Source organism: Mustela nigripes, chromosome 6 (assembly GCF_022355385.1).
Source record: "Mustela nigripes isolate SB6536 chromosome 6, MUSNIG.SB6536, whole genome shotgun sequence".
In the NCBI taxonomy this organism is placed as follows: Eukaryota; Metazoa; Chordata; class Mammalia; order Carnivora; family Mustelidae; genus Mustela; species Mustela nigripes.
The window spans coordinates 40,206,224-40,228,927 of NC_081562.1; the positions used below are offsets into that span (position 1 = coordinate 40,206,224).

The window sequence follows — 22,704 nt, forward strand, 5'->3', positions numbered from 1 at the left end:
CTGATACCTGCATATCCCTTGGGAGATGAAGGCAGGAGTAGCAATCACTATCACTATATAGTAGATACATAGTTTTTATGGCTAGGGAGAGTTTTGAAGCAAAAGTTTTTCTCAGTTAAAAACCTACTTTATAAACCTAAAGACACAGCTTGCTATACAACTTAAGCTAACTGAAGGAAAATGTGTCATTCTTGGAAAGTAAATGTTACACAAAAACTATGAAGGTCTAGAATCAACTGATACCAGCCTTTTAAAGAATCATACAAGATAGCAAAATTGGAGGTGACCAATAAAATGCTAAATAGGTCCAATACTAAATTTCAGTGTAAAACAGATGTTATAGAAAAATAATGGAAAGAAGATTTAAATATTAAAATATTATAAAATTATAAAATATTAAATATTTAAATAATTAGAATAATATGAATTTGCTGTTGCCATTTCGATAAAGGTAGAATCATTAGAATAAAACTCAGAATCCATTTTATCACCAGTGTTTTCTTCCAACTAGAACATCTGGCAGAGAGCATTCCCTATGGTTCCTCATCAGACCATGCATTTGAAAAGAGATTTTTCTATTCCACTCAACTCAGAGTTTCATCTTTGCAAGAAGACTTTGTTTTTTTCATCTCTTGCTCCAATTCAAGGTTCTTTGTTACCAGTAGGTCCCAGGGGATTGTTCATAACACACATGATTCCTTTTCTTCCTTTTCTTACAGAAAACATATATGGACCAACCCCAGGAATATCATCTGCCAATGGGCTTATGGCTGAGCACATCCTTCAATAGCAATGAGAAATGTCTACCTATTTTTCTTATCTCTTCTGGGTATTGGGCTTCCCCCATATATTCCCTACACATTACAGTTGATTCAGCTTTTACACTAACCTACTACTAAACATCTAGAACCACAAAGAGAAACGAGACATTTTTTTCTCCTCTTCAAAAATAATTTTGAAATAACTCTTAATTTTAGTCTAGGAAACTGGTATTACTCTAAGGGTTATACTTTTGCCTAAATGGAAGCTGTATAAAATTCTAATTCTCCGGATAATGTTTTTAAAATAATATTGACTTAAACATTTTTAAAAAAAGAACTGAAGCAGTTTTTAAAAATTAGACTTAAGGAAGCTAAGCAGTGTTAGGTATTGCTATTTTTGAGTTTAGGCAGTCTTCTTTTTCTTTATCTGTATTAGTAAACACATGGGAAATAAAGAGATTTTATATATAAAAACTTGGATAACAGCTTATTAATACTGAAACTATATGAAGAGAATTTTCATTTATGGAGTATTATGCCTCCATTGAAAGGATGAATACCCAACTTTTGTAGCAACATGGATGGGACTGGAAGAGATGATGCTGAGTGAAATAAGTCAAGCAGAAGAGAGCCAATTATCATATGGTTTCACTTATTTGTGGAGCAAAACAATAACATGGAGGACATGGGGAGATGGAGAGGAGAAGGAAGTTGAGGGAAATTGGAAGGGGAGGTGAACCATGAGAGACTATGGAAACTGAAAAAAAAACCTGAGGGTTTTGAAGGGGCGGGGGGTGGGAGATTGGGGGAACCAGGTGGTGGGTATTGGGGAGGGCACGTATTGCATGGAGCACTGGGTGTGATGCAAAAACAATGAATGCTGTTACACTGAAAAGAAATTTTAAAAAATAATAAATAAATAAATATTGGTTTTTAAAAAATGACTTCTACGTTATTAAAAACTTTCACATAAATTTCTTTTTTGTATAAAATGATTGACATTGAGAAAATCAACTCACACCTTAGCATAACAGTTTCAGAGGAACCCAGAAAAGTGAGATGTTATATTTAAAAAATATAAACTTTTGGTATAGTCTTTTATTTTACTGGAACCAAACAACAACTGGGGCTAGACTGGCTCATAGCCTTCAAATAGGAAACTGTATTATTTAAATCTGCAATAAAACCAGTAGATAGTATGCTCTAGGATCATTATCTCTGAAGATTCTGAGCACATCTTCCAAGTATTTATTCATCGTGTTCACCAGAACCGTCGTGATGGTTCTAAATACTGCCATTCTGCTCTCCTAGGTGAGGACAGTGAGCCACTCGAAGGAAAGGGCAGGAAGGAGTATAGATCACCAGTGACTTTTTAAAGGGTAAATACCTAAAGCACTATTGCAGATGACAAATGTGAAAATCAAGAACTCTATCTTAATTCTAGTAGCAGTTGCAGTAATCAGAGATAGAGATGCCTAAGCAAAAACTTCCTAAACTTTGGAGGAGTTGTAGAAAAGATTAGGTCCTTTACAATAAGCTGGATGATTATGAAGTAAAAATCTTAAAGATTCAACCTTGAGGTTTACAATTCTACAATTTCATGAAAGCTCAAATCCAATTTGAGGAGATAGTCAATTTTGTTGAGAAACAGAATTTTCTTATTAGTGATGTATTTTGAATTTTCCATTAAGAGTACGTAGAAGAGACAGTGTAGGGCCTCATGACATGAGGTAGATGAGAGGAACAGCAGGAATGCTGCTAAATCAACCTGCCATAGATTTTAAAAAGTCAATTGCCTTAGAATGTAGAGCATTCCCTCCAAATAGTAAAGGATCCTATGAGTGAGGTTAAAGGGTTTCAGACAATGAAACATACTAAAAACAGGGAACCCGTAAGCAGAAACTACTTGTTGCAAACTATATGTTAAGAGAAGAAATGATCAAGGCCCATGTTAACATGTCTGTCTTATAAGATACAGAACTGTCCAGTTAGCTGGCTTTCAAAAGATTGCTATTATCCATGGCAATAATTTTGTTTGGCCTTAAATGGGTAGTTGTTGGAATAAAGGTTTTCTCCTTCTCCTATGTATTAATTTTCAGAACAGAATACACAATAAATAGTTACATACTAATTGATCTTTAAAACTTTACCAATATGTTTATATAGTTCTTGCCTTCAGTTTCTGTATAAATACCCAGAGAAAAGAATGTTCTTTGCTTTCAAGGATGATTTTGCTTGTTTTTAAACAGTAAAGAATATTGAATACTATACCTGAAGACCTTCTCTCACTGCCTCCAGAATGTAAGGTACCAAAGAATAGTTCCAGAGATCCATGAACCACACTCTAGAACCTTCTACATCCATAGGGCAAGGAAGGAAAAGTCGGGGGCCTAAAAAGAAGCAAACCATTTTGAGAACCATTACATGTAACAACCTAAACACATAAATATTCGAGACATAATTTGGGGGGAATTAATAATATATCTTGCAGGATTCTTAAACAAGTACAATCTTAGCCATCTTGATTATTATCAAAGTGTGTTTTTCTGAAGACTCAATCTCCTGAACTCTTCTTCCTTTTACCTTAAAATCTTAACAGAAGAACATAACTTATTAGAGTTAAGAGAAACCCTGAAGGTCATAATCCAGTCAACCTGCCCCATTTTATAGATGATGAAACTGTGCTGAACTAAATTCCCAAATATAAAATGTTATTATTTGCAGAGTGGGACTCAGCTTTGGCCTTCTGATCTCAATTATCAAATTCTTCTTTTTCATTTACCTTGTATCTTTGGTGAATATATCTTTATAATCCAGCAAAATAGGAAAGAGACTTTTACACATGCAATTTTAGAAGGATTAGAAAAATAAATATTTTTATGCCACCCAAAGAGAATTAATTCAGTTTTGCCTTGATGAAAAATATGAAACAACTCAGTTATCCATAATCCACAAAACACCTAAATTATCTCTAACTAAAATCTTCTCTCATAACTATATTTGATGTGAACCATTGGCTAAAATTTGTTTTTTATCATAAAAAGGGAATTTAAACAGATATAATTTATTTCAAATGGTTATCTAATTTTTAAATATTTGACTATATTAAACTCATGTGATTTCAGTCAAATCTTAGAAAACCATAATTGTCAAGCATAATGAATCTAATCAGAAATATAAAGCTTAGAAGAAGGCAAACTTTCAGAAGGAAAAAAGAAAACTTAAATCTTTGGGAGCAAGAAAAAAATTAGCTTTGCTTGTTATTTTCTACCATCCAATCTGGCCATCTTACCACGTACTCTTAGTTCCTGGAAAATGGCATATTGCAGTTTTGGAACTCACCAATGGTAACATCAGAAGAACTGTGTGTTTCCAAAAAACTGTTGAGATGATGCCATGTCTTAGGAATCCAATCTATAATTTTGACTAAGTCATTATTGCGTATATTCCTTTCAATCTCTATCTCGATCAGTTTCCTTCGAAGGTATCTACCTAAAAAGCCTTTCACAGGTTCTGTGTGGTTTGCACATAGCACCCACCTACAAAAAAAAAAAAAAAAAAATTATATATATACATATATATATTCAGAAATCTTTAAATAAATTAAGTTTTAAGTCCACGGTATTCTCTTTCCAATATAAATAAAGAATGTTCCTATGTCAATTGGTGGCTCACTTTAATGATCAAAGGGGTTAGGAGATCTCTTAGCATTAGAGGTATACAAAATAACTTTTCTTTTTAAGCTAAAGCAAAGCTCATGTGCGTCAGAAGTGAGTGGGAGTCTACACGCTGAGTACTCTTCTGTAGGAGAATCACAAATCCTGAAATAGGAACTCTCTTCACATTCCTCACACTTTGAAGAAAAGTGCTCTACTTTAGCTGGTGACATAGTGAGCAGGACAAACATTTCTTTCCCTTCCTTTCTTTTTTCTTTTCTCTTTCTTTCTTTCTTTCTTTCTTTTTTTTTTTTTAAAGAAACAATTCCAATTACAGGTTGAAGATCACAAAATGTCTGCTTGAGAAAGAGTGTCAGAAGAAGTGAGAATTATTTTCACACCACAGGTCACCACTGGCAGGATCTGTCAATGTACAAACGGGAAAACACTAACCAAAAGCAAACAGAAAGAGACAATACAACAAAACAAAACAAAGCATTCAATTTATCTTTACCTGAAATTGTGATGCAGCTCTAGATTTGGCGATGAAGAAACTCCCTGATTCATTGTTCCAATAATATATGGACTGGAAAATAAAATTAAATATGTTGATGTGCTGAAGGTAGAAGAGATCAGTCTATTAAAATCACCTTAAAAAACAATGTAGGTAAATATGGATTATTCCAATTAACATTAGGCTTTACAAGGGTGATTTTGTAATGTTAGGTGGAAAAATAACAAAGATCATTGAGCTGGAAATTTGGATTTAGGCTTCTAATTTCAGCTCTAGCATCCTAGGAGAATCATTTTACCTTTCTGAGCCTGAGTTTACTCATCTATAAAATAAAAAGGTTAGATGGAATAATCACAGTAATCTCATTTCACTCTAACGTCTTGTGACTCTTATGATTATAATCAAATTCATTAATTTTCCCTCTTTCATTATTTCATAGGTATTTTAAAGTTTCTTGATGAGAAAATTTGTATTCTTGTTTCAAAGCTGATCTTATGATGATCTACAACATATAAAAAATCTCTAGCAGAGATTAATGGGGATACTGCACCATTAAAACTAATATTTAGGTTGCTCTTATATGTCTTTCTTTAGATGCCATCTTTAGTGGGTTTTCAGATTTTTTTATACCCTACTTCAACCTTTACTTTCATTGTAAATTTTTAAAAGTTAGACTCATTAATGATGATATATCTGAACGCGTTAAATTTATCTTTACGGAAGGTTGAATTTAAACTTCGATATGGAGGAAAAGTGAAACCAGAGCTCTGAGCTTCATTTTAATTCTTAATTTCCTTGATCTAAACGTTCTGTCATCGACATTGGTCTCCCAGACCTTCCACATATCCACAGAAGCTAACGCCATCAAGTAAATCATGTTTCCATAAAAGTTGCCTGGAACATAATTGCTGAATGAATAAATAGATGTTTCAAGAAATGCACAGGGATTTTTTTTTTGTGGGGGGGGAATATGTTCTAATATTAATGAAGCCTTCTTAAATTCATGGCATCCACCACAGGTTTTAAAAGGCATAAAGACATTAGAAACAAATCTGGTCATTTTTTTCATATTTCATCACTCAAAATATTTCACAAGCATACCATTTGTTGTATTTACAGTTGAGAAAACCATTGAAGATATCACTCAAAGAGCCCACATGATGAAGATTATCAAGAATTATTACAACAGGGAGCTCTACACCATTATTATCCGCACTGCACTGTTCAGCCAGGTTAGCAAGATACTGTTGCAACTCCTTGGAAAAAAATAAAGGAAACAAATACATCAATGATCGATTTACACCAATGGCAAGCAATTCATAGTTTAGGAATAGCACACTTTGTCCGCCATCCATTAACTTTGACTAAAACCCATAGGTCATGGCGCTGATATAAAACCAAGTAAAGAAATATAATGCTGAGAAAATATATTTTTTAAAGAAAAGAGCAAACAGAAAAGCCAATACAGAACAGTTGCTGCAAATAGAAAATTTTGAAAACAAAAGCATGTTTCTCAGTTGTTGTGTCCCCTTAAAAAAAGAAGAAAAAAAAAAAGAGGGGGCAGTGAGTTCTGCGTATGAGCTCTTATAATAAACCATAAATATTGAGACTTCATTCTTGCTTTTGGTATTACAATGGTAAAAGTGGATTTCAGCAAACCTTATAATAAATCCAAGGAGGCACACCTAAATTTCCACTAATACTTTAAATGTTTTAATTCTAGTTCATTTCAATAGGGTACATGAAATCACAGCCCCAGGACTTAGAGAGATGTATGGCTTTTATTTATAATCTTCATGCAGCTTCTATGATTTTAAACAAAGACAAAATTTGCTGTGGTTCCCTGGGTCACTTGACATTAGCATTTAGCATTTCTTGAGCTTATTGTTTTTTTTTTTTAAGGTATTATTCCTTTCTAATAGCTTTTAATCTAAATATGATAACCAGTTCATTGATTGACTGCTCTCACAGATGGGTAGGCCAGACACATAATTAGGTTTCTTAAAATTATCCTAATCAGGAAGAACATTTCCATAATATTTGCATATTTACAATGACATTTTCAATTTGTAAATCCTGGTCAGGGTTAAAAAACCATTTCTGGCAGCCAGGTAGGTGAACATGGATAACCACTCATCCTAGAGGTCGCCACCCTCTGTCTGTAATACTACTTTTAGAACTAAAAGAAGAAAAGGTTAAGAAAACAGTGGCCAGGGTTTTGAGGCATTTAGTAATATATTAAGTTCAAATATAAAATTTATTAGAAAACTAATGCACTGGATATCTTACATTGAGCCAATCACATTGAACAAATATAGCCTAAATCAGAGAATACAGAAAAATATGCTTCAACTAATGAATAGTCTGGAGAATTTCATTCATCTTAAAAGACAAAAATGGAATTTATATCAATAATTTACCCATGTTAAGTCATTCATTCATTTATAAAACACTGACTGCCTATCTTCTACATTCATCGCTCTAGACAATCCCCTGAGGTGTACAAAAATAATGGATCATCATTCAAGTTAGTAAGTTGAACAGTAATTATGACTGAATCAAGTACTTTTCTTGGCATAGGTGTTGAAAAGACTTCCCTTGTAGGCTTTAAGATGGTCACATTAAGTACTAAAATTTAAATATGATAAATCGATATCATAATATATTATGATATCAATTTGAATACGATATCATAATATATTATGAGCTACAAAAGGTCAGGGGAGGAGATTTTGCCTAGGTGGCAGGTTTCAAGGAAAGCTTTCTAGAGAAGGAAATGCTGGAGCTTGGGAGGGTGATATGTAACTCATGGTTATGGTAGGTACATACATAACTAATAAATGTACAAAATGCAATACAAAACATCCCATTAGAGAGGTTAAAAGGGGAGTCATGGTCTGTAGGAAGAAGAAGGATTAATTCCAACTGGGGGATCCTGATGGACTTACATAGCGAGGTGAAATTTTGAGATGAATTCTGAATAGTGAGTAGAATTCTAAATGATAATTGAGCAGTTATTTATCCTTTCCAAACACCTTAGCAAGCACTTATTATGCTCCAGGTACTTTTGGTATTAAGGATTCAGAGAATATTTCTCCATTCCAGGAATTTAGAATTGATAAGCAGAAAGGCAGTTCAAAAAGTAAACCACAAAAACAGTGTGGTAAGTGAAATGCACAAAACATTACAGGGAAACTTAAGAGAGGCACCTCATCCAGACTTGTTCAGAGAACAGGGTCCTTGGGGACAAACTATTGAAGTACAAATAATAAAGAGTGAAAGCTGGAAGGTATGAGCGTGTGATGTGTTTGGGGAAAAATAAGTGCTCTGTTTTTACAAGAGAAATTGTGCATGGCAGTGGTGTTGCAATGAAAAAGAAAATAGACTTTGAATCTATGCAGAAAAATTTGGATCGTTCTACATAAACAAATGTGAACGAACAACTTTTTTTTTTCAGTAGGGAAAGAGCAATTTATTTATCAAAGGTAACAGAAATACCAAAGAGATAATGATTAATTAGAAATGGAAAAGCATTCAAGAAGCTTATTACCCAGAATAGTGGGTTACGTGTGTGTGTGTGTGTGTGTGTGTGTGTGTGTGTGTAAAAAACCAAACTGTAATTCACAGTAGAAAAAACAATGTAGGGTGCCTAGGTGGCTCAGTGGGTTAAGCCTCTGCCTTCGGCTCCGGTTGTGGTCTCAGGAGTCCTGGGATCAGCCCCCCTGTTGGGCTCTCTGCTCAGCGGGGAGCCTCCTCCTCTCTTTCTCTCTGCCTACTTGTGATTCCCCCCCCTCTCTCTGTCAAATAAATAAATAAATAATCTTAAAAAAAAACCACAAAACCTATGTATCTCCGATACTGGGTGGCTCAGAGGGTTAAGCGCCTGCCTTCAGCTTATCCCAGGGATAGAGTCCCCCATCGGGCTCCTTGCTCAGTGTGGAGCTTGCTTCTCCTTCTCGCTCTGCCTCCCTCTCTGACAAATAAATAAATAAAATCTTTAAAAAAATAATGTATCGGGGTGCCTGGGTGGCTCAGTGGGTTAAGCCGCTGCCTTCGGCTCAGATCACGATCTCAGGATCCTGGAATCGAGCCCCACGTCGGGCTCTCTGCTCCTTGGGGAGCCTGCTTTCTCCTCTCTCTCTGCCTGCCTCTCTGCCTGCTTGTGATCTCTGTCTGTCAAATAAATAAATAAAATCTTTAAAAAAATGTATTAAAAGAGCATACACGAAAGATTTTGTTCAAAGCATGTAAACCTTACTTGTACTGCCAAAAAAGACTTTCTGGTGGTAGTATTATTTTCTACTAACCTTTTATTTTTAGGATTAGGTAATGTTTTGATGCTTAAAAATGGAAGAAGAGCTTTCCAAATAGAGGGAAAAGAATAATTAAAGGCAGAAACATAAAAAAAACGTGGTAAGAGGGTGCCTGGGTGGCTCAGTGGGTTAAGCCGCTGCCTTCGGCTCAGGTCATGATCTCAGGGTCCTGGGATCGAGTCCCGTATCGGGCTCTCTGCTCAGCAGGGAGCCTGCTTCCCTCTCTCTCTGCCTGCCTCTCCATCTATTTGTGATCTCTCTCTGTCAAATGAATAAATAAAATCTTTAAAAAAAAAAACGTGGTAAGAAAGAAACTAGTAGTATATGTTTTGTGAATATAAATAATGTTAAGTAAATTGGAAAGAAGTGTTTGCAACCTGGTATGATTTGAAAGGTTACTGGATTTTTCCTACTGGCAGCAAAGAAACAATGAATGTTCTGTGTGGGGTCCTGAGTAATGTAGTCAGAATCATGATTTAATTGTGGTAAGTATATTGTAGAGGAGAAGAGGGACCAGTCAAGAGAATAACAAAACTGCTGAAGCCAAGAGAAAATATGGGACTTAATAGGGATGGTACAGGTGTGGGAAGATTTTGACTTTGTACAGAAAAGAATAGAAAAATGTTGCAGGATTTAATGCAGTCAGAATTCAATAATGAAAAGATACTGTATTTTTCATGAGATGAAGGGAAAAATCAGAAAGAGAGAGAAGGGAGATTTAACAGAAGTTGTGAATCAAGCAGTTAGAAAACAGTTGCTGTCATCCCAGGGATAGTGTTGATTTTGGTGGGAGGAAGAAGATGGATTTGGTATTTTTTCAGAGCTGAACCTGGGTTTTCTAAACTTGTGTATGTGGTAGAAACATACGTGTATGCTAAGGGAAAGGCCTCCTATTCAGGAGGGTGGGCTTGGCTAACCGTGTCCAATGTGAATCAATGCAAATTGAAATGAGGGGAGTTATGCAGGTGAGAACAGAAGTGGGAGAGAACAGAATATTGGGTCATCTTTTCATTTACCAGGAGGTGAAGGAGGCTGAGAAGGAGCTTGCTGGAGGGTAAGAAGGAAACAGAATGATAATCTCGAAAATTAGAGGAATTTCTAGAAAGGGAGGATGGTCTATAGCAATTTGCTATCCATAAGCAATAAAGAGAGAAAGAGAGAGAGGGAGAGAGGGAGAGATACAGAGAAGAGAAGCAAAGGGCATTGAACTTGGTAATTAAGACATCCCTGAGGGATTGTGGGAAAGTAGGGCCGTTCGATTCTCATGATTCTCTCTCATCTTGAGAAGGGCAGTAGTCCCCTTTGGGAATCTAATGAAAGCTATGGCTGCAAGTGGACAAAATTAGACACAAACAATTTTGTCATATAACTTGAGTTTTTCTCACACCCTTTTGAAATCACTTTATAATCCCCACTATCACTTAATTGGGATTCAATCTTAGATCGAAATACTGATACATTAGCATTAAAATTTTCATGTGCAAGATCTAATTAGGCAAAAGAAAACAGGTATACCTATCAGATGGACATTGATAATTAGATGAATCCCATACTCTGAAAATATATGGAGAAATCGGCAGTTCTGTAAAAGCTGTTGATCATTGCCTTCTCCGGTTTTGACTCTAGGCCCCAAAAAAATGAATCTGCCAAGACCAGTTTTCTGATCTTTTCCTACCTAACATTCCAAGTGTTTTCATCTGGCCACATATTATTTACTAAATCCATCTCTAGCCTTCTGGGCTCACTAGATCAAATGTCACAAAGTGTAATTGCTTATGTGTACTGCTCTCGATCAAAATATCCCAGCTGGCAGATCGAGGGAGGACTTCGAGAGCAGGAAGAGGGACAGAATGTAAAATGCAGGGAGTACCAAACACGTGAAAAGATTTTTTTTCTTTTGGTGGTTTTATTGTTTGACATTTTTTTGAATCCATAAGTGTTTTTTTGGCTTTGTCTCTTCATTGCTTCCTATAGCCTAGCATATCGCCCGTCAGCCGTGACATGGCTTCATTTTTCAGGGACAGGATTTATTACTTCATGCCTCGTTCTCACTTTACTTTAGTACATCTACACTGTGAGCAGCTGCCCCTCAGACAGTCTCAACTACTCATCCCGACTCCTTTATACCATTCTCACTTACCCATTCCTCACATAAAAGCAAACCAATGCAAACAAAAACCATCGCAGAATCTCTGAGAATTTGGCAAGAATTGGCTAAATTCTCTAGCAACGACAGTATCCCGCATTGCTGACAGCTCATTCAGATCTTACAACAGAAAGAAACAATACACGTTTGTTAGTTGTGTTTTTTGCTTTCTTGATGCCAAATGCCACATGATTTGTCCAGGGATTTTTCCTATTACTACTTCCAAGCCTCATTAATTCTGTTCCAATGCTCTTGGCTAGGCTTTATTTGTCACTGTTTTTTGTAATAATAAACATTAAGCTCACCTACTAATGACACAAGTGATTTTATTCAGGAAAAGAAGAAAATAAGAGTGCTGGTAATATTTGGTGACAATTTTTTTTTAAATTAGTATAATATTATTGATTAAGAACATCTCCAAACACTAAACAGTTTTTTGACTGAAATAAAAAGAACATAAATATAACAGTAAATGTGAGGAGTGAGGCCGATTTTATAAGTATAAATAACTTTCTAAGTGTAAATTTTATTAGTGTAAATTACCAAATGTTTTATTATACCATGTTAAACTACATCCCAATGAAGCCCAAATCACTCTACTTGATGAAAAATTTGATTTTAAGTGATCCCCAACTTTGTCAAAATGACATGGTTTCCTATAACAAATCTATTGTCTTTTTACCAACCACTTGTTTTTTTCATAAGGAAGTCACTTCTAAAGTCATACCAACATTGGGGGAAATTCAAAGAATACACTGAAGATGGTTAAGAGACATAATCCTTTCCTCTTTCTCGCAGAGAAGAAAAAAGAATGGTGGTAAAAATGCTTTTTTAAGTAACGTTCTGAGGAGACCTAGAGTTTGCAGGAGGCATTAAACATGTAGGCTGAAGCAAACAAATGACTCTACTCTTTATACTTCTGTTTAGAGAAGAGTCAAATATTCGACCTCAGGTTACATGTCTCTATTTCATTGAAATGAGAATAGGTGGTTCAAAAATTTGAAGGGTGATGAGTTCCAAGGAAATATTTGGAATTCATGAGCTATATTTATTTAACTTGAAGAGATCCCAGCATATTTTATGTACATGATTGCTCTCCTTGAAAACAACATATAAGATAGTTTTGAACAAAGTTTGGGGGGTCATGTTTGAATGGCTCTATATTTGTGAAAGAAATCTTCACTGAAAGCTATTATACATTAATTGCATATATATATCTCCCCCGTTCCCCACCACCTACCCCCACACTCTTAGCTCTTACCATGCCCCTACTACTTTTTCCATATTACAGCTGGGAAAACCAAGCCAAAGGAAACTCAGCTATCTGCCTTAGATTTCAGTTGGTCAGTGATAGCGACTTAATAAACTACTCCATTAAGAACATTTTTATTGAGAAATAATTGAGATACATCCTTGCATAAACTTAAGGTGAACAGCATGACGATTTGATTTGCACATATCGTGAGATAATTATCACCTTAGGTTCAGCTATCATCGTCTTCTCATATAGATCCAATAAAAAAGAAGAGAAAGAAGAATTTTCTTGTGAAAGAAACTCTTAGAATTTACTCCCTTAACAACTTTTCTGTATGTCATACAGCAGTGTTAGCTATGGTCATCATTTTAATATTACATCCCAAGTACTTATTTATCCTGTAACTGCAAGTTTGTAACTTTTAACCATTTTCTTACAATTCCTGTCCCCCATCCTCTGCCTCAGGTAATTTTTTTTTTGATATTCCATATATAAGTGAGATGATACAGTATTTGTCTTCCTCTGACATTTCACTTAACATAATACCTTCAAAGTCTATCCATTTTTAGCAAATGGTAGGATTTCCTCATCTTTTTTACGGCTGGATAATATTTCACTGTGTGTATATACATACACACACACACTCACACATATATGTATCTATACACCAATTTTTTTTTTCAGGGACACTTAAGTTGTTTCCATATCTTAGTTATTTTAAGTAATGCTTCTATAAACATGGGGGGCATGCAAATTTTTTTTGAGTTAGTATTTTTATTTCCTTTGGATACATTCCTAGAAATGGAACTGCTGGATCATATGGCAGTACTATTTTTAAGTTTTGAGGTTCCTTCCACTGTTTTCCACACTGACTATTTCAATTAGCAATCCCTCCAACAGCCAAGGGTCCCCTTTTCTCTACATCCCTACCAGCCTGGTATCTCCCGTCTTTTTGTTATCGCCCGTCTTTTTTTTTTTTTTTTAATTAAATTTATTTATTTTCAGCATAACAGTATTCATTATTTTTGCACCACACCCAGTGCTCCATGCAATCCGTGCCCTCTATAATACCCACCACCTGGTACCCCGACCTCCCACCCCCCGCCCCTTCAAAACCCTCAGATTGTTTTTCAGAGTCCATAGTCTCTCATGGTTCACCTCCCCTTCCAATTTCCCCCAACTCCCTTCTCCTAACTCCCCATGTCCTCCATGTTATTTGTTATGCTCCACAAATAAGTGAAACCATAGGATAATTGACTCTCTCTGCTTGACTTATTTCACTCAGCATAATCTCTTCCAGTTCCAGTCCCGTCTTTTTGATGATGGCCATTCTAACAGGCATAAGGTGATATCTCATTGTGGTTTTAATTTGCATTTTCCTAATGACTAGTGATGTTGAGCATCTTTTCATGTGTCTGTTGATCTTTTGTATACCTTCTTTGGAGACTGTCTGTTCAGGTCCTTTGTTCATTTTTTTAATTGGTTCATATGTTTTCTTGCTATTGAGTGGAATGAGTTTTTTCTATATTTTGGATATGAACCCCTTCACAGATATATATCGTTTGTAAATATTTTCTCCAATTCTGTAGGTTGTCTTTTCACTTTGTTGATGGTTCATTTTGCTGTGTGGAAGTTTTTAGTTTGATGTATTCCCACTTGTTTATTTTTTATTTTGTTGCTTGTACTTCAGGTGTCCTATCCAAAAAATCATTACCAAGACCCATGTCAAGGAGTTTTATTGCTATGTTTTCTTCTAGGAGTTTCATGGTTTCAGGTCTTACATTTAAATCTTTAGTTGATGGTATAGACTTAGGTTCATTTCCAGGCTTTTGATTCTGTTTCATCGTGCCTGCCAATTCTATGCATTTATTGTCATGGCATTACCTTACTATCTTAATGACTATACTTTCATAGTATACTTGAAATTAGGAAGTGTGATCTCCTGCTTTGTTCTTCTTTCTCAGGATTCCTTTGTCTATTCAGAGTCTTTCATGGTTCCATATATATTTTATGAGGGGGTTTTTTTTTTTTTTGGACTTCTATAAGAAATGCCATTGGAATCCTGATAGCAATTGCATTGAATCTATAGATAGTTTTTGTTAGTTTTAATATTAATTCTTCCAGCCCATGAACATGTGATGCCTATCTGTGTCTTCTTCAATTTCTTTCGTCAATGTAATGTAAATTTAGTTATGTAAATATTATGTAAAATAATTTTAATTTATAAGTATTTTATTGTTTTTGATGCTACTATAAATGAGATCAACTTCTTCATTTCTTTTTCAGTAAATCCATTGTTGGTGTATAGAAACACAACTAATTTCTGTTTGTTAATTTTATATCCTGCAACTTTATTAAATTCATTAATTAAATCTAACAGGGTTTTCTGGGGGTGGAGTCTTTAGGATTTTCTATATGTAAAAATATGTCATCTGCCTATAGAGCAAACTTTACTTCTTTCTTTCTGATTCTGATATCTTTTCTTCACCCCCTCTCATTTCCCTTCTTCCTTCTTCTTCTCTTTCTCCTCCTCCTCCTCCTTCTTCTTTGCCTGATTGCTCTAGCAGGGACTTCTAGGACTATGCTGAATAGAAATGATGAGAGTCAGCATCTTTGTTTTGTTCCTGATCTTAAAGGAAAATCTAACAACATTTTACCACTGACTGTGGTGTTAGCTGTGGGCTTGTCATGTCTGGCCTTTGTTAAGAAGTGATCCTTCTAAACCTAATTTGTTAAGAGTTTTTACATGAATGATATACTTTGTCAAATGTTGTCTCTGCATCTATTGAGATTATCATATGATTTGTTTTCATTCTCTGTGCCATATCACATTGATTAATTTCTCTATGTTGAACTATCTTTGTATCCTAGGGATACATCCCACTTGATCATGGTGAAAGATCTTTTTTAATGTGCTACTGAATTTGATTTGATTTCAATATCTTTATTGAAAGCTTTTACATCTATACTCATCAAGAATATTGTCTATAGTTTTCTTTTCTAGCAGTATCATTTTCTAGTTTTGGTATCAGGATGATGCTGGCCTCATGAGTTTTGGATTGTCCCATCATCTTCAAAGTTTTGGAGGAGTTTGAGAAGGACTGGTGTTAGTTCTTCTTTAAATGTTTGACAAAATTCACCAGCAAAGCTATCTGCTCCTGAGTTTTCCTTCTTTGGGAGATTTTTGGTTACTGATTCAATCTCCTTACAAGTAATTGGTCTATTCAGATTTTCTATTTCTTCCGGATTCAGTCATGGTAAGTTGTTAAGTTTTTTTCCATTGCTTTTTCTGTAGCTTTTCCATTGCTCTTAGGTTGTCCAGTTTTTTGGTTTATTGTTCATAACATTAAGAAATGTTTTGTTCACTAAACTGTATGTCTGGTTTATTTCAAGAATCCAATCCAAATTTTGTGACCTGAATTTATTTCTGAAAATTTGTAAGCCTGAATTTTCTGAGTCACTGGGTTAGTTTAGATCATCTAACCAGGTTATCTTTGGAAAAATGACATCACCCACTGTCATGTGGATTCCATCAAGGTATTGCCCATAACAGACAAAGTTTCTTAAGAGAAGCTTAGGCTGAATTGATTGAGAATCTAATGTGTACTTACAGGCAAAAATATTCCAGCATTAGGAAATGTTAGGCATTAAGTATTTTCTTTTTAGGATTCTTTGTTTTACTCATAATATATGAAAGTACTGGCTAGGCTTTATAGCCCCCTCATGCCTATTTAATAGTTGAGAGTGCTCAAGCTGATTATTATGGTACATTAGACCTTTGTTGATGGCAAAATGAAATATGGTTCAATTTCCTAAGGTTTTTAAGCAGAAATCCTATAGAAATAAAATGTAAGCAAATTGCTACTCCCAGAATTTCTGCCTGGACTATTCTAATCATACCCACATCCTCCTGGCTGTAACACCCCAGTTAATTCCCACCTATTTATTAAGACCCAGGTCAAGTATTGACTTTTTATAAAGCTCTAATTCTTCCAGGAAGAATTATATTTTCCCCTCTTGCTTCTACAGAACTCTGCATGGATCTCTTTCTACTCTAACACTTCCCAGATGGATGTCTAAGAGAAATCAGACAATAGAGACTTGTCATTTTCTTCTGTATATTCTCAATGCTTGAGAAGTACCTGATAACTGCATGTTACCGAAGAGCAGTCTTGTTTAAACTCATGAAAAAGGGTTAAGTCATTCACCAGATTTTAGTTTTAGTCAGAGAGATGGTAGGTTTCCATGTTCAAAATGGATTTCACATAATCTTATAGCTTAATTGCTTAAAACACTTACGATAAATAGCAACAATTCTCTTAGGACTTTGTGACCTACCTTACTTGACTTGTGGTCCACATTAAAAGTGGCAATTGCATCCTCTGTTTTTTTCCTCCCAGATTTGGTTATTACATATTCAGCAAGTTTGTTTGCTAAATAGGTCTTTCCAGTACCACTGGGTCCTGAGAGTATAATTCTGTGATGCTCCATCAACAAGTTAAAGTACCTCTGGGTAATTGGTTTAGGAATCAGTGTATCAAAAACAAAACTGTCCAAACTGTTTTCTTCTACCCCTGAAGGAGAAACAAAAGGAACAGCATGCCTTATTGTTCTACAGAAGCTGGAATTTAAAATACAGTGTTAACCCACAACAGAGTTTTATTGGTCATGGGAATGCGGGCTTTGTAAAATGCTTTCCTTGATATTTCTAACTCACAACCACGTGTTGCCATTTTAAGACAAAAAAGCATTACTAATAAGGCAGAGTGAACATCCAAATGAACCTAAATGCTTTCCTTTTGTTCAGGCTTTCCTCCACTGTCTACTTCAGGTTTCCCACTTATGTTTCCAGAGAGAAGTGGAAGAATTACTATAAATTCTATTATAATATCTTCCTTCCCTCTGAAGGGGGTAGTTTTGTTAATAAGTGTACAAATTAAAATACATATGTATTTTCTTCCCTTTTTCTTCCTATTTTCTCTTCCTCTTCATTCTCTTCTATCTCTCATTATAAACCCCAGCTGTTCACCCACTTAAGCTTTGGAAGAATATGAATTGTGATATTTGGCAAGGAATTAAGAAGTAAAGCAATAGTATCCCCTTTTACTACTAACCCAAGCACCTTAATCACAAAATCAAATGTTGGCAAATTCCTCTATTAATCCAGTTTATAGAGATCTGTTCTGGCTCTTTAACATATATGAACAAAGAATTAGGAAGTCAAGTATACTTCAGATATTCCATTTGCCTATAATTAATCACATCATCCAAAGCAAACAGAATTTCTTAGCCCCAATTCTTAACATCTATTCTCTATCCCCAGTGGGTATTTATTGGGTACACATATTTTAAAATCAAAGTACAGTGATGAATTTATTACTCTGGGATAGGCAAGAAATTCTTTGTGCCCTCCCAAAATGAAAGATGATAATGGGGAAAAACCTAGAAATTTGAAATTCCCTAAATCACATTCCTATTCTTGAGTCTTGGAGAATCTTCAAAATTACATTCCAAGTTTCACATCCCAGAAGTCAAAGAATTTCATTTACTTGAATTTTAGTGTTTTTAGTAAGATTTTAGTGTTTTAAAAATAAATATGTCCCATTTCATACTAAAACTATCAATGTAGTTAACACAATTTTCAAATACGAAAATCTGAAGTAAAACTAAAAAAAAAAAAAGAGAGAGAGAGAGAGAGAAATGGAGGGAGGAGGGGAGGGAAAGAAGAAAGGAAGAAAAAAATGGATGTTGGTTTAAAAAATACAGTTTGTTTTCTTTTCGTTTTTGTTTTTACCTTTCAGGTTCACAGTAATGATGTTATTATCTCCAACAAGGTATCCACAAGGCAGCAGTTCAGGCACTTCTAGGCTGTGAGATCTAATTAAATCTCCTATACAGTAGCTAGCAATGCAGTCAGAGCTCAGACCAAGGCTAGAGGATGTATCAATTCGGAACACATATTCCTAAAATGATACATACAAAAAGGAAGTCAAAACAGAGATTCAACTCATCTACAACAAATATAAAACTCATGGGGATATGAAGCTAGCTGTCAAGAATTTTGGAATTGGTAATAAAAGAATTATTAATATCACGCAGCATAAAGAGAGAAAGCTTTCCTTACTACTTGAAATGGAGGGAAGAAAAAGCAGATGTGTCTACATTACTAAAGCTAAGAAAAGCATCTAAAATAAAGCATATTCAAAAATTAATATCAAGATATCTTGCACAACTTACCTTAAAGAGACGTCTAATTACACCATCTAAGACATCCCACTTGGTTTTTCCACTAACGCCAATGGATCCTATCAAATATGCCTGAGACTTCTGATCCTAAGAAAGAATAAAATAAAACATGATAAAACCCAGTTATATGTCTTGTTTTATTACTCTATTTTCTAATAAAACATACTAATGTACTAATAATTAAGGACTAAAATGTTCATTAAGCCTATGCTATGGATGTTATAGCAACAGACATGTATAGTTTATTATATAAAGTAAAACATATCCCAACAAACTAAACAAATGAAGTAACATCAATAACAACAACAAGAAAGAATGAGATGAGATGAAGTGGAATGGTATGGAAAACTGATTCATGACCTGTTTGGTAGTAGGAAAAATAGTCTTTTGCTTTAATGCAGTGGGTGCATTCTGGAAGAGAAGCAGCTTGGTAGAAGGGAGAAGGTAACAGAGATGGACGAGAACTATCTCATATGTGCCCTAGAACTTCATCTTACTCATTTTTGATCCTATCTTTGCTAAGTCTAAAAATCAGTTTTTTCATTTGTTAATTTAGATTATACCTAAAATCTAATCTGTCTTTTTTTTTTTTTTTTTAAGATTTATTTTGTCTATTTTAGAGACAGAGAGAGAGCACTCCTGGGGAAGGGTAGAAGGAGAGGGAGAATCTCAAACAGCTTCCCCACTGACCACAGAGCCTGATGTGGGGCTCAATCTCACAACCCTGAGATCACAAACTGAGCCAAAACCAAGTGGGACATTTAACAGACTGTGCCACCCAGACACCTCTAAAGTCTAATCCATCTTTTTAGAAATGTGTTATCCACAGTAGCATTCCCATTTTGAATTTATCAGAAAATCCACTAAAAGAACATGTCAGGGAATCCTACAGGACTCACTTTATCAAGGAAAGAATCCCTTTCAAAACAGAGAATGGTCCCAAATTTATTATTATTTTTTGTCACATGGGATTTTGAGGACTTTCTACATATATTGGACAAATAATTCCAGATTTATAGTCTAAGTGTAGCCTTTTTTACGATTACTGGAAATGGTCATGTAAAAGTAAGCATGAGGCCAGTAGATATAATTAGCTTGTTGATACATTATAATCCTCTGGTCGCCTACTGCATTCATCCTTAAAAGGTGTTAGAATAATACCTAAGTCAGATATTAGGAGATACGGATCCTACAACACAGAATTACCTACCTAATTCTACCACCTAATTAAAGAAATGTGACTTTAGGTAAGTCACTTAGCCACCTTAGAGTCTTGATTTTTTATCTGTAACTTTTACCAATATAAGGGTAAATGATTATTGTCATCATTTAGATATAATTCAAGTTAGAAGCCAATACCTTTTCCAGAAAGAGTTAAGAAATTCACAGCAAACCATTGTGATTTTTTTTAGTACTCTTATGGACTGAATGTTTATGTCTCCCCCAAATCCATATGTTAGAGCCATAACCCTCAATGTGATGATTTTTGGAAATGGAGACTTTAGGAAGAAGTCAGAGTAGGTCAGTAGAATGGGGCTCTCATGATGAGATTAGTAACTTATAAATACGGGAAGAGAGAGAGACCTCCATCTCTCTCTCTCTCTCTCTCTCTCTCTCTCTCTCCAAGTACACACACTTTGGAAAGGACATAAGAAGATATATCAAGAAGTTAGCTATCTGCAATGCAATGAGAGATTCCTCACTAGGAACCAAATCAGCCAGCATCTTGATCTTGGGCTTCACAGTGATGACAAAATACATTTTTGATGTTTGGGCCACCCAATCTATAGTATTTTGTTATAGAAGCTCAAGAAAACTAAGACAACTACCTTCAATGTTCAAAAACATCACTTTTTAGCATTATTTTTAAAAAGAAAACTTGTTTCCCAGTATTATTGTAACCCAGGCAAAATGAATGCTCATACTATGTTTTGTAAGTAGCTGCTTTTAAATTAGAGCAAGTTTAAGCTTCACTGAGACTATTACAGCCTTTTGCATGAAGACCCACTTGGGAAAATCTGGCATAAATCTGCAGCTCAAGCAGAAAGTTTATGGCATTGGAATTCTTTGAATATTTGCGCAGTGTAAAAATTCACAAGTGCTATCTTACTTTTCAAGCTTCAAAACTTCAATTATTTTAAAATTCCAAAGGAGTTTTTGTTTTTTCTTTTTGATAGGAAAAAATTCAGAGACTTACAAATTTGTGTTCTTGGCCACTCAACTACAAAATTCAGCTTAAAATAATACTTTTAGTTTTAAAAAAGGACTTGAGTCATGATAACAAAATTTGATTCCAGAAAAGTTAAAATATTTTCCTCATCAACTTAGACTTTGCTTAAAAAATGATCCATACACGTAGCATCAATGGAAATATCATACTAAGTTCAGTGAATATTTCTTTCCAGGGTCTATAATATTCATATATCTTTTAGTCTCCTCTTTGTACAATGACTATATTGATAACTCTGGTAACATGTTACTACATGTCATAAATACACCTGTATTTTAAAGGTGACACCAAAAGAATGTTAGACAAGATGTTGTTGTCCAACAAAGCAGTGTTACTTTTTTGAAGTTCTAGAAATGAGAATGGTTGACAAACAATGAGAATGGTTGTCGCCAGTGAATGAACGTGATGTACTGAGACACATTTCTACTTATATGATCGTATCATTTCTTTTAAGTCCCTAACTTCCATGCTTCTACAACATATTAAGCCAATGCCAAGATACATACGCTGATAGTATAGTTACTAGGACAAACACTCAAATATAAAATAGATTTGATTCATGGTCATGTTCATAATTCAGTTAAAGAATTTAAAATTAAGAACATACCTTTGCTCGGCCATAGCCCTTGCTTATGGAGACGATAATTTTCACACTGCGGCCATCTTTATGTCCAGTTGCATCGCCAGCATCATCTAGCAAAATATCTACCAAAGTTTCACACCACAATAGAGTCACATTAGCTTGGAACTGTTTATTTTCATTGTTTTCTCCCTCATAGTTTTATAACTTTCAGTGGGAATATTTGGTCTTTTTGTTTCCCATTCTAGCCTAACTAGTTTGAAAAATCTCAGCTTTCAAGAAGATGAATTAGTGTGGTTGGACTGAAGGTTCAGTCTAAGAATTTATTTCTGCCTTCAAAGACCTTCACCCACATGCTGGGCCATTGCCTTCAGATGAGGAAATAAAGGGTTTCTTTTCCTATTATACCCAGGTCTGAGGAATACCTGAGTAATACTCTGTTACCATTGTAACTGTGACAAACTGAAAAGCAATTTGACTTTTCTAACCAACCTAAAATATCCAAACTCAATACCCATGCAATTTACGAATGCTAAGGTGCTGAGATTGGCTGTCAACTGAAATTATTTTCAAGCATCTGGCACATATCCAGCTTTACTGTTGCTTACCTTATATCTATAATTGTTAGGTACTGTTATTGAATTTCAACCGTAGCATTATACTTCCCTATGGAAGTACATTAATTATCACTTTCCTGTACCCTTCATGCTTATAGTTTTTAAAACCAAAATAGTATTTCTAGTAATCAGCTAAGACTTACAGAAGCATGATAAAGCTAGCTAATCTTCAAAGCACCAGCCTTTAAATGCAATTAAAGATTAATTTTCAAAATATATTATATGAGATTAATGTCCATTTGGATAATTACTAACATCAACTATCCCACATATAAGTTTTCCTTTGACAATAATGTTATAGAACTCAGCTACGTGCTAAAAAGCACATGTGTCTGGTGACATGAGGCCTCAATTACTCTGACTAAATTTATAGAGATAAAGGCTGT

At 34.8% G+C, this 22,704-nt stretch overlaps 1 protein-coding gene across 1 annotated transcript in view; it reads right to left on the bottom strand.

Moving 5' to 3' along the window:
• The window catches only part of NAV3 (neuron navigator 3), a 371,014-nt gene that overhangs the window by 8,554 nt on the left and 339,756 nt on the right, over positions 1-22,704 (bottom strand). The window contains exons 29-36 of the mRNA XM_059402414.1: positions 21,729-21,826; positions 18,883-18,978; positions 18,440-18,608; positions 16,984-17,219; positions 6,033-6,187; positions 4,932-5,003; positions 4,104-4,300; positions 3,033-3,151 (exon numbers count right to left, since the gene is read on the bottom strand). Of these exons, the coding sequence (XP_059258397.1) occupies positions 3,033-3,151; positions 4,104-4,300; positions 4,932-5,003; positions 6,033-6,187; positions 16,984-17,219; positions 18,440-18,608; positions 18,883-18,978; positions 21,729-21,826 (1,142 nt within the window). The remainder of the gene's footprint in view (positions 1-3,032; positions 3,152-4,103; positions 4,301-4,931; positions 5,004-6,032; positions 6,188-16,983; positions 17,220-18,439; positions 18,609-18,882; positions 18,979-21,728; positions 21,827-22,704) is intronic.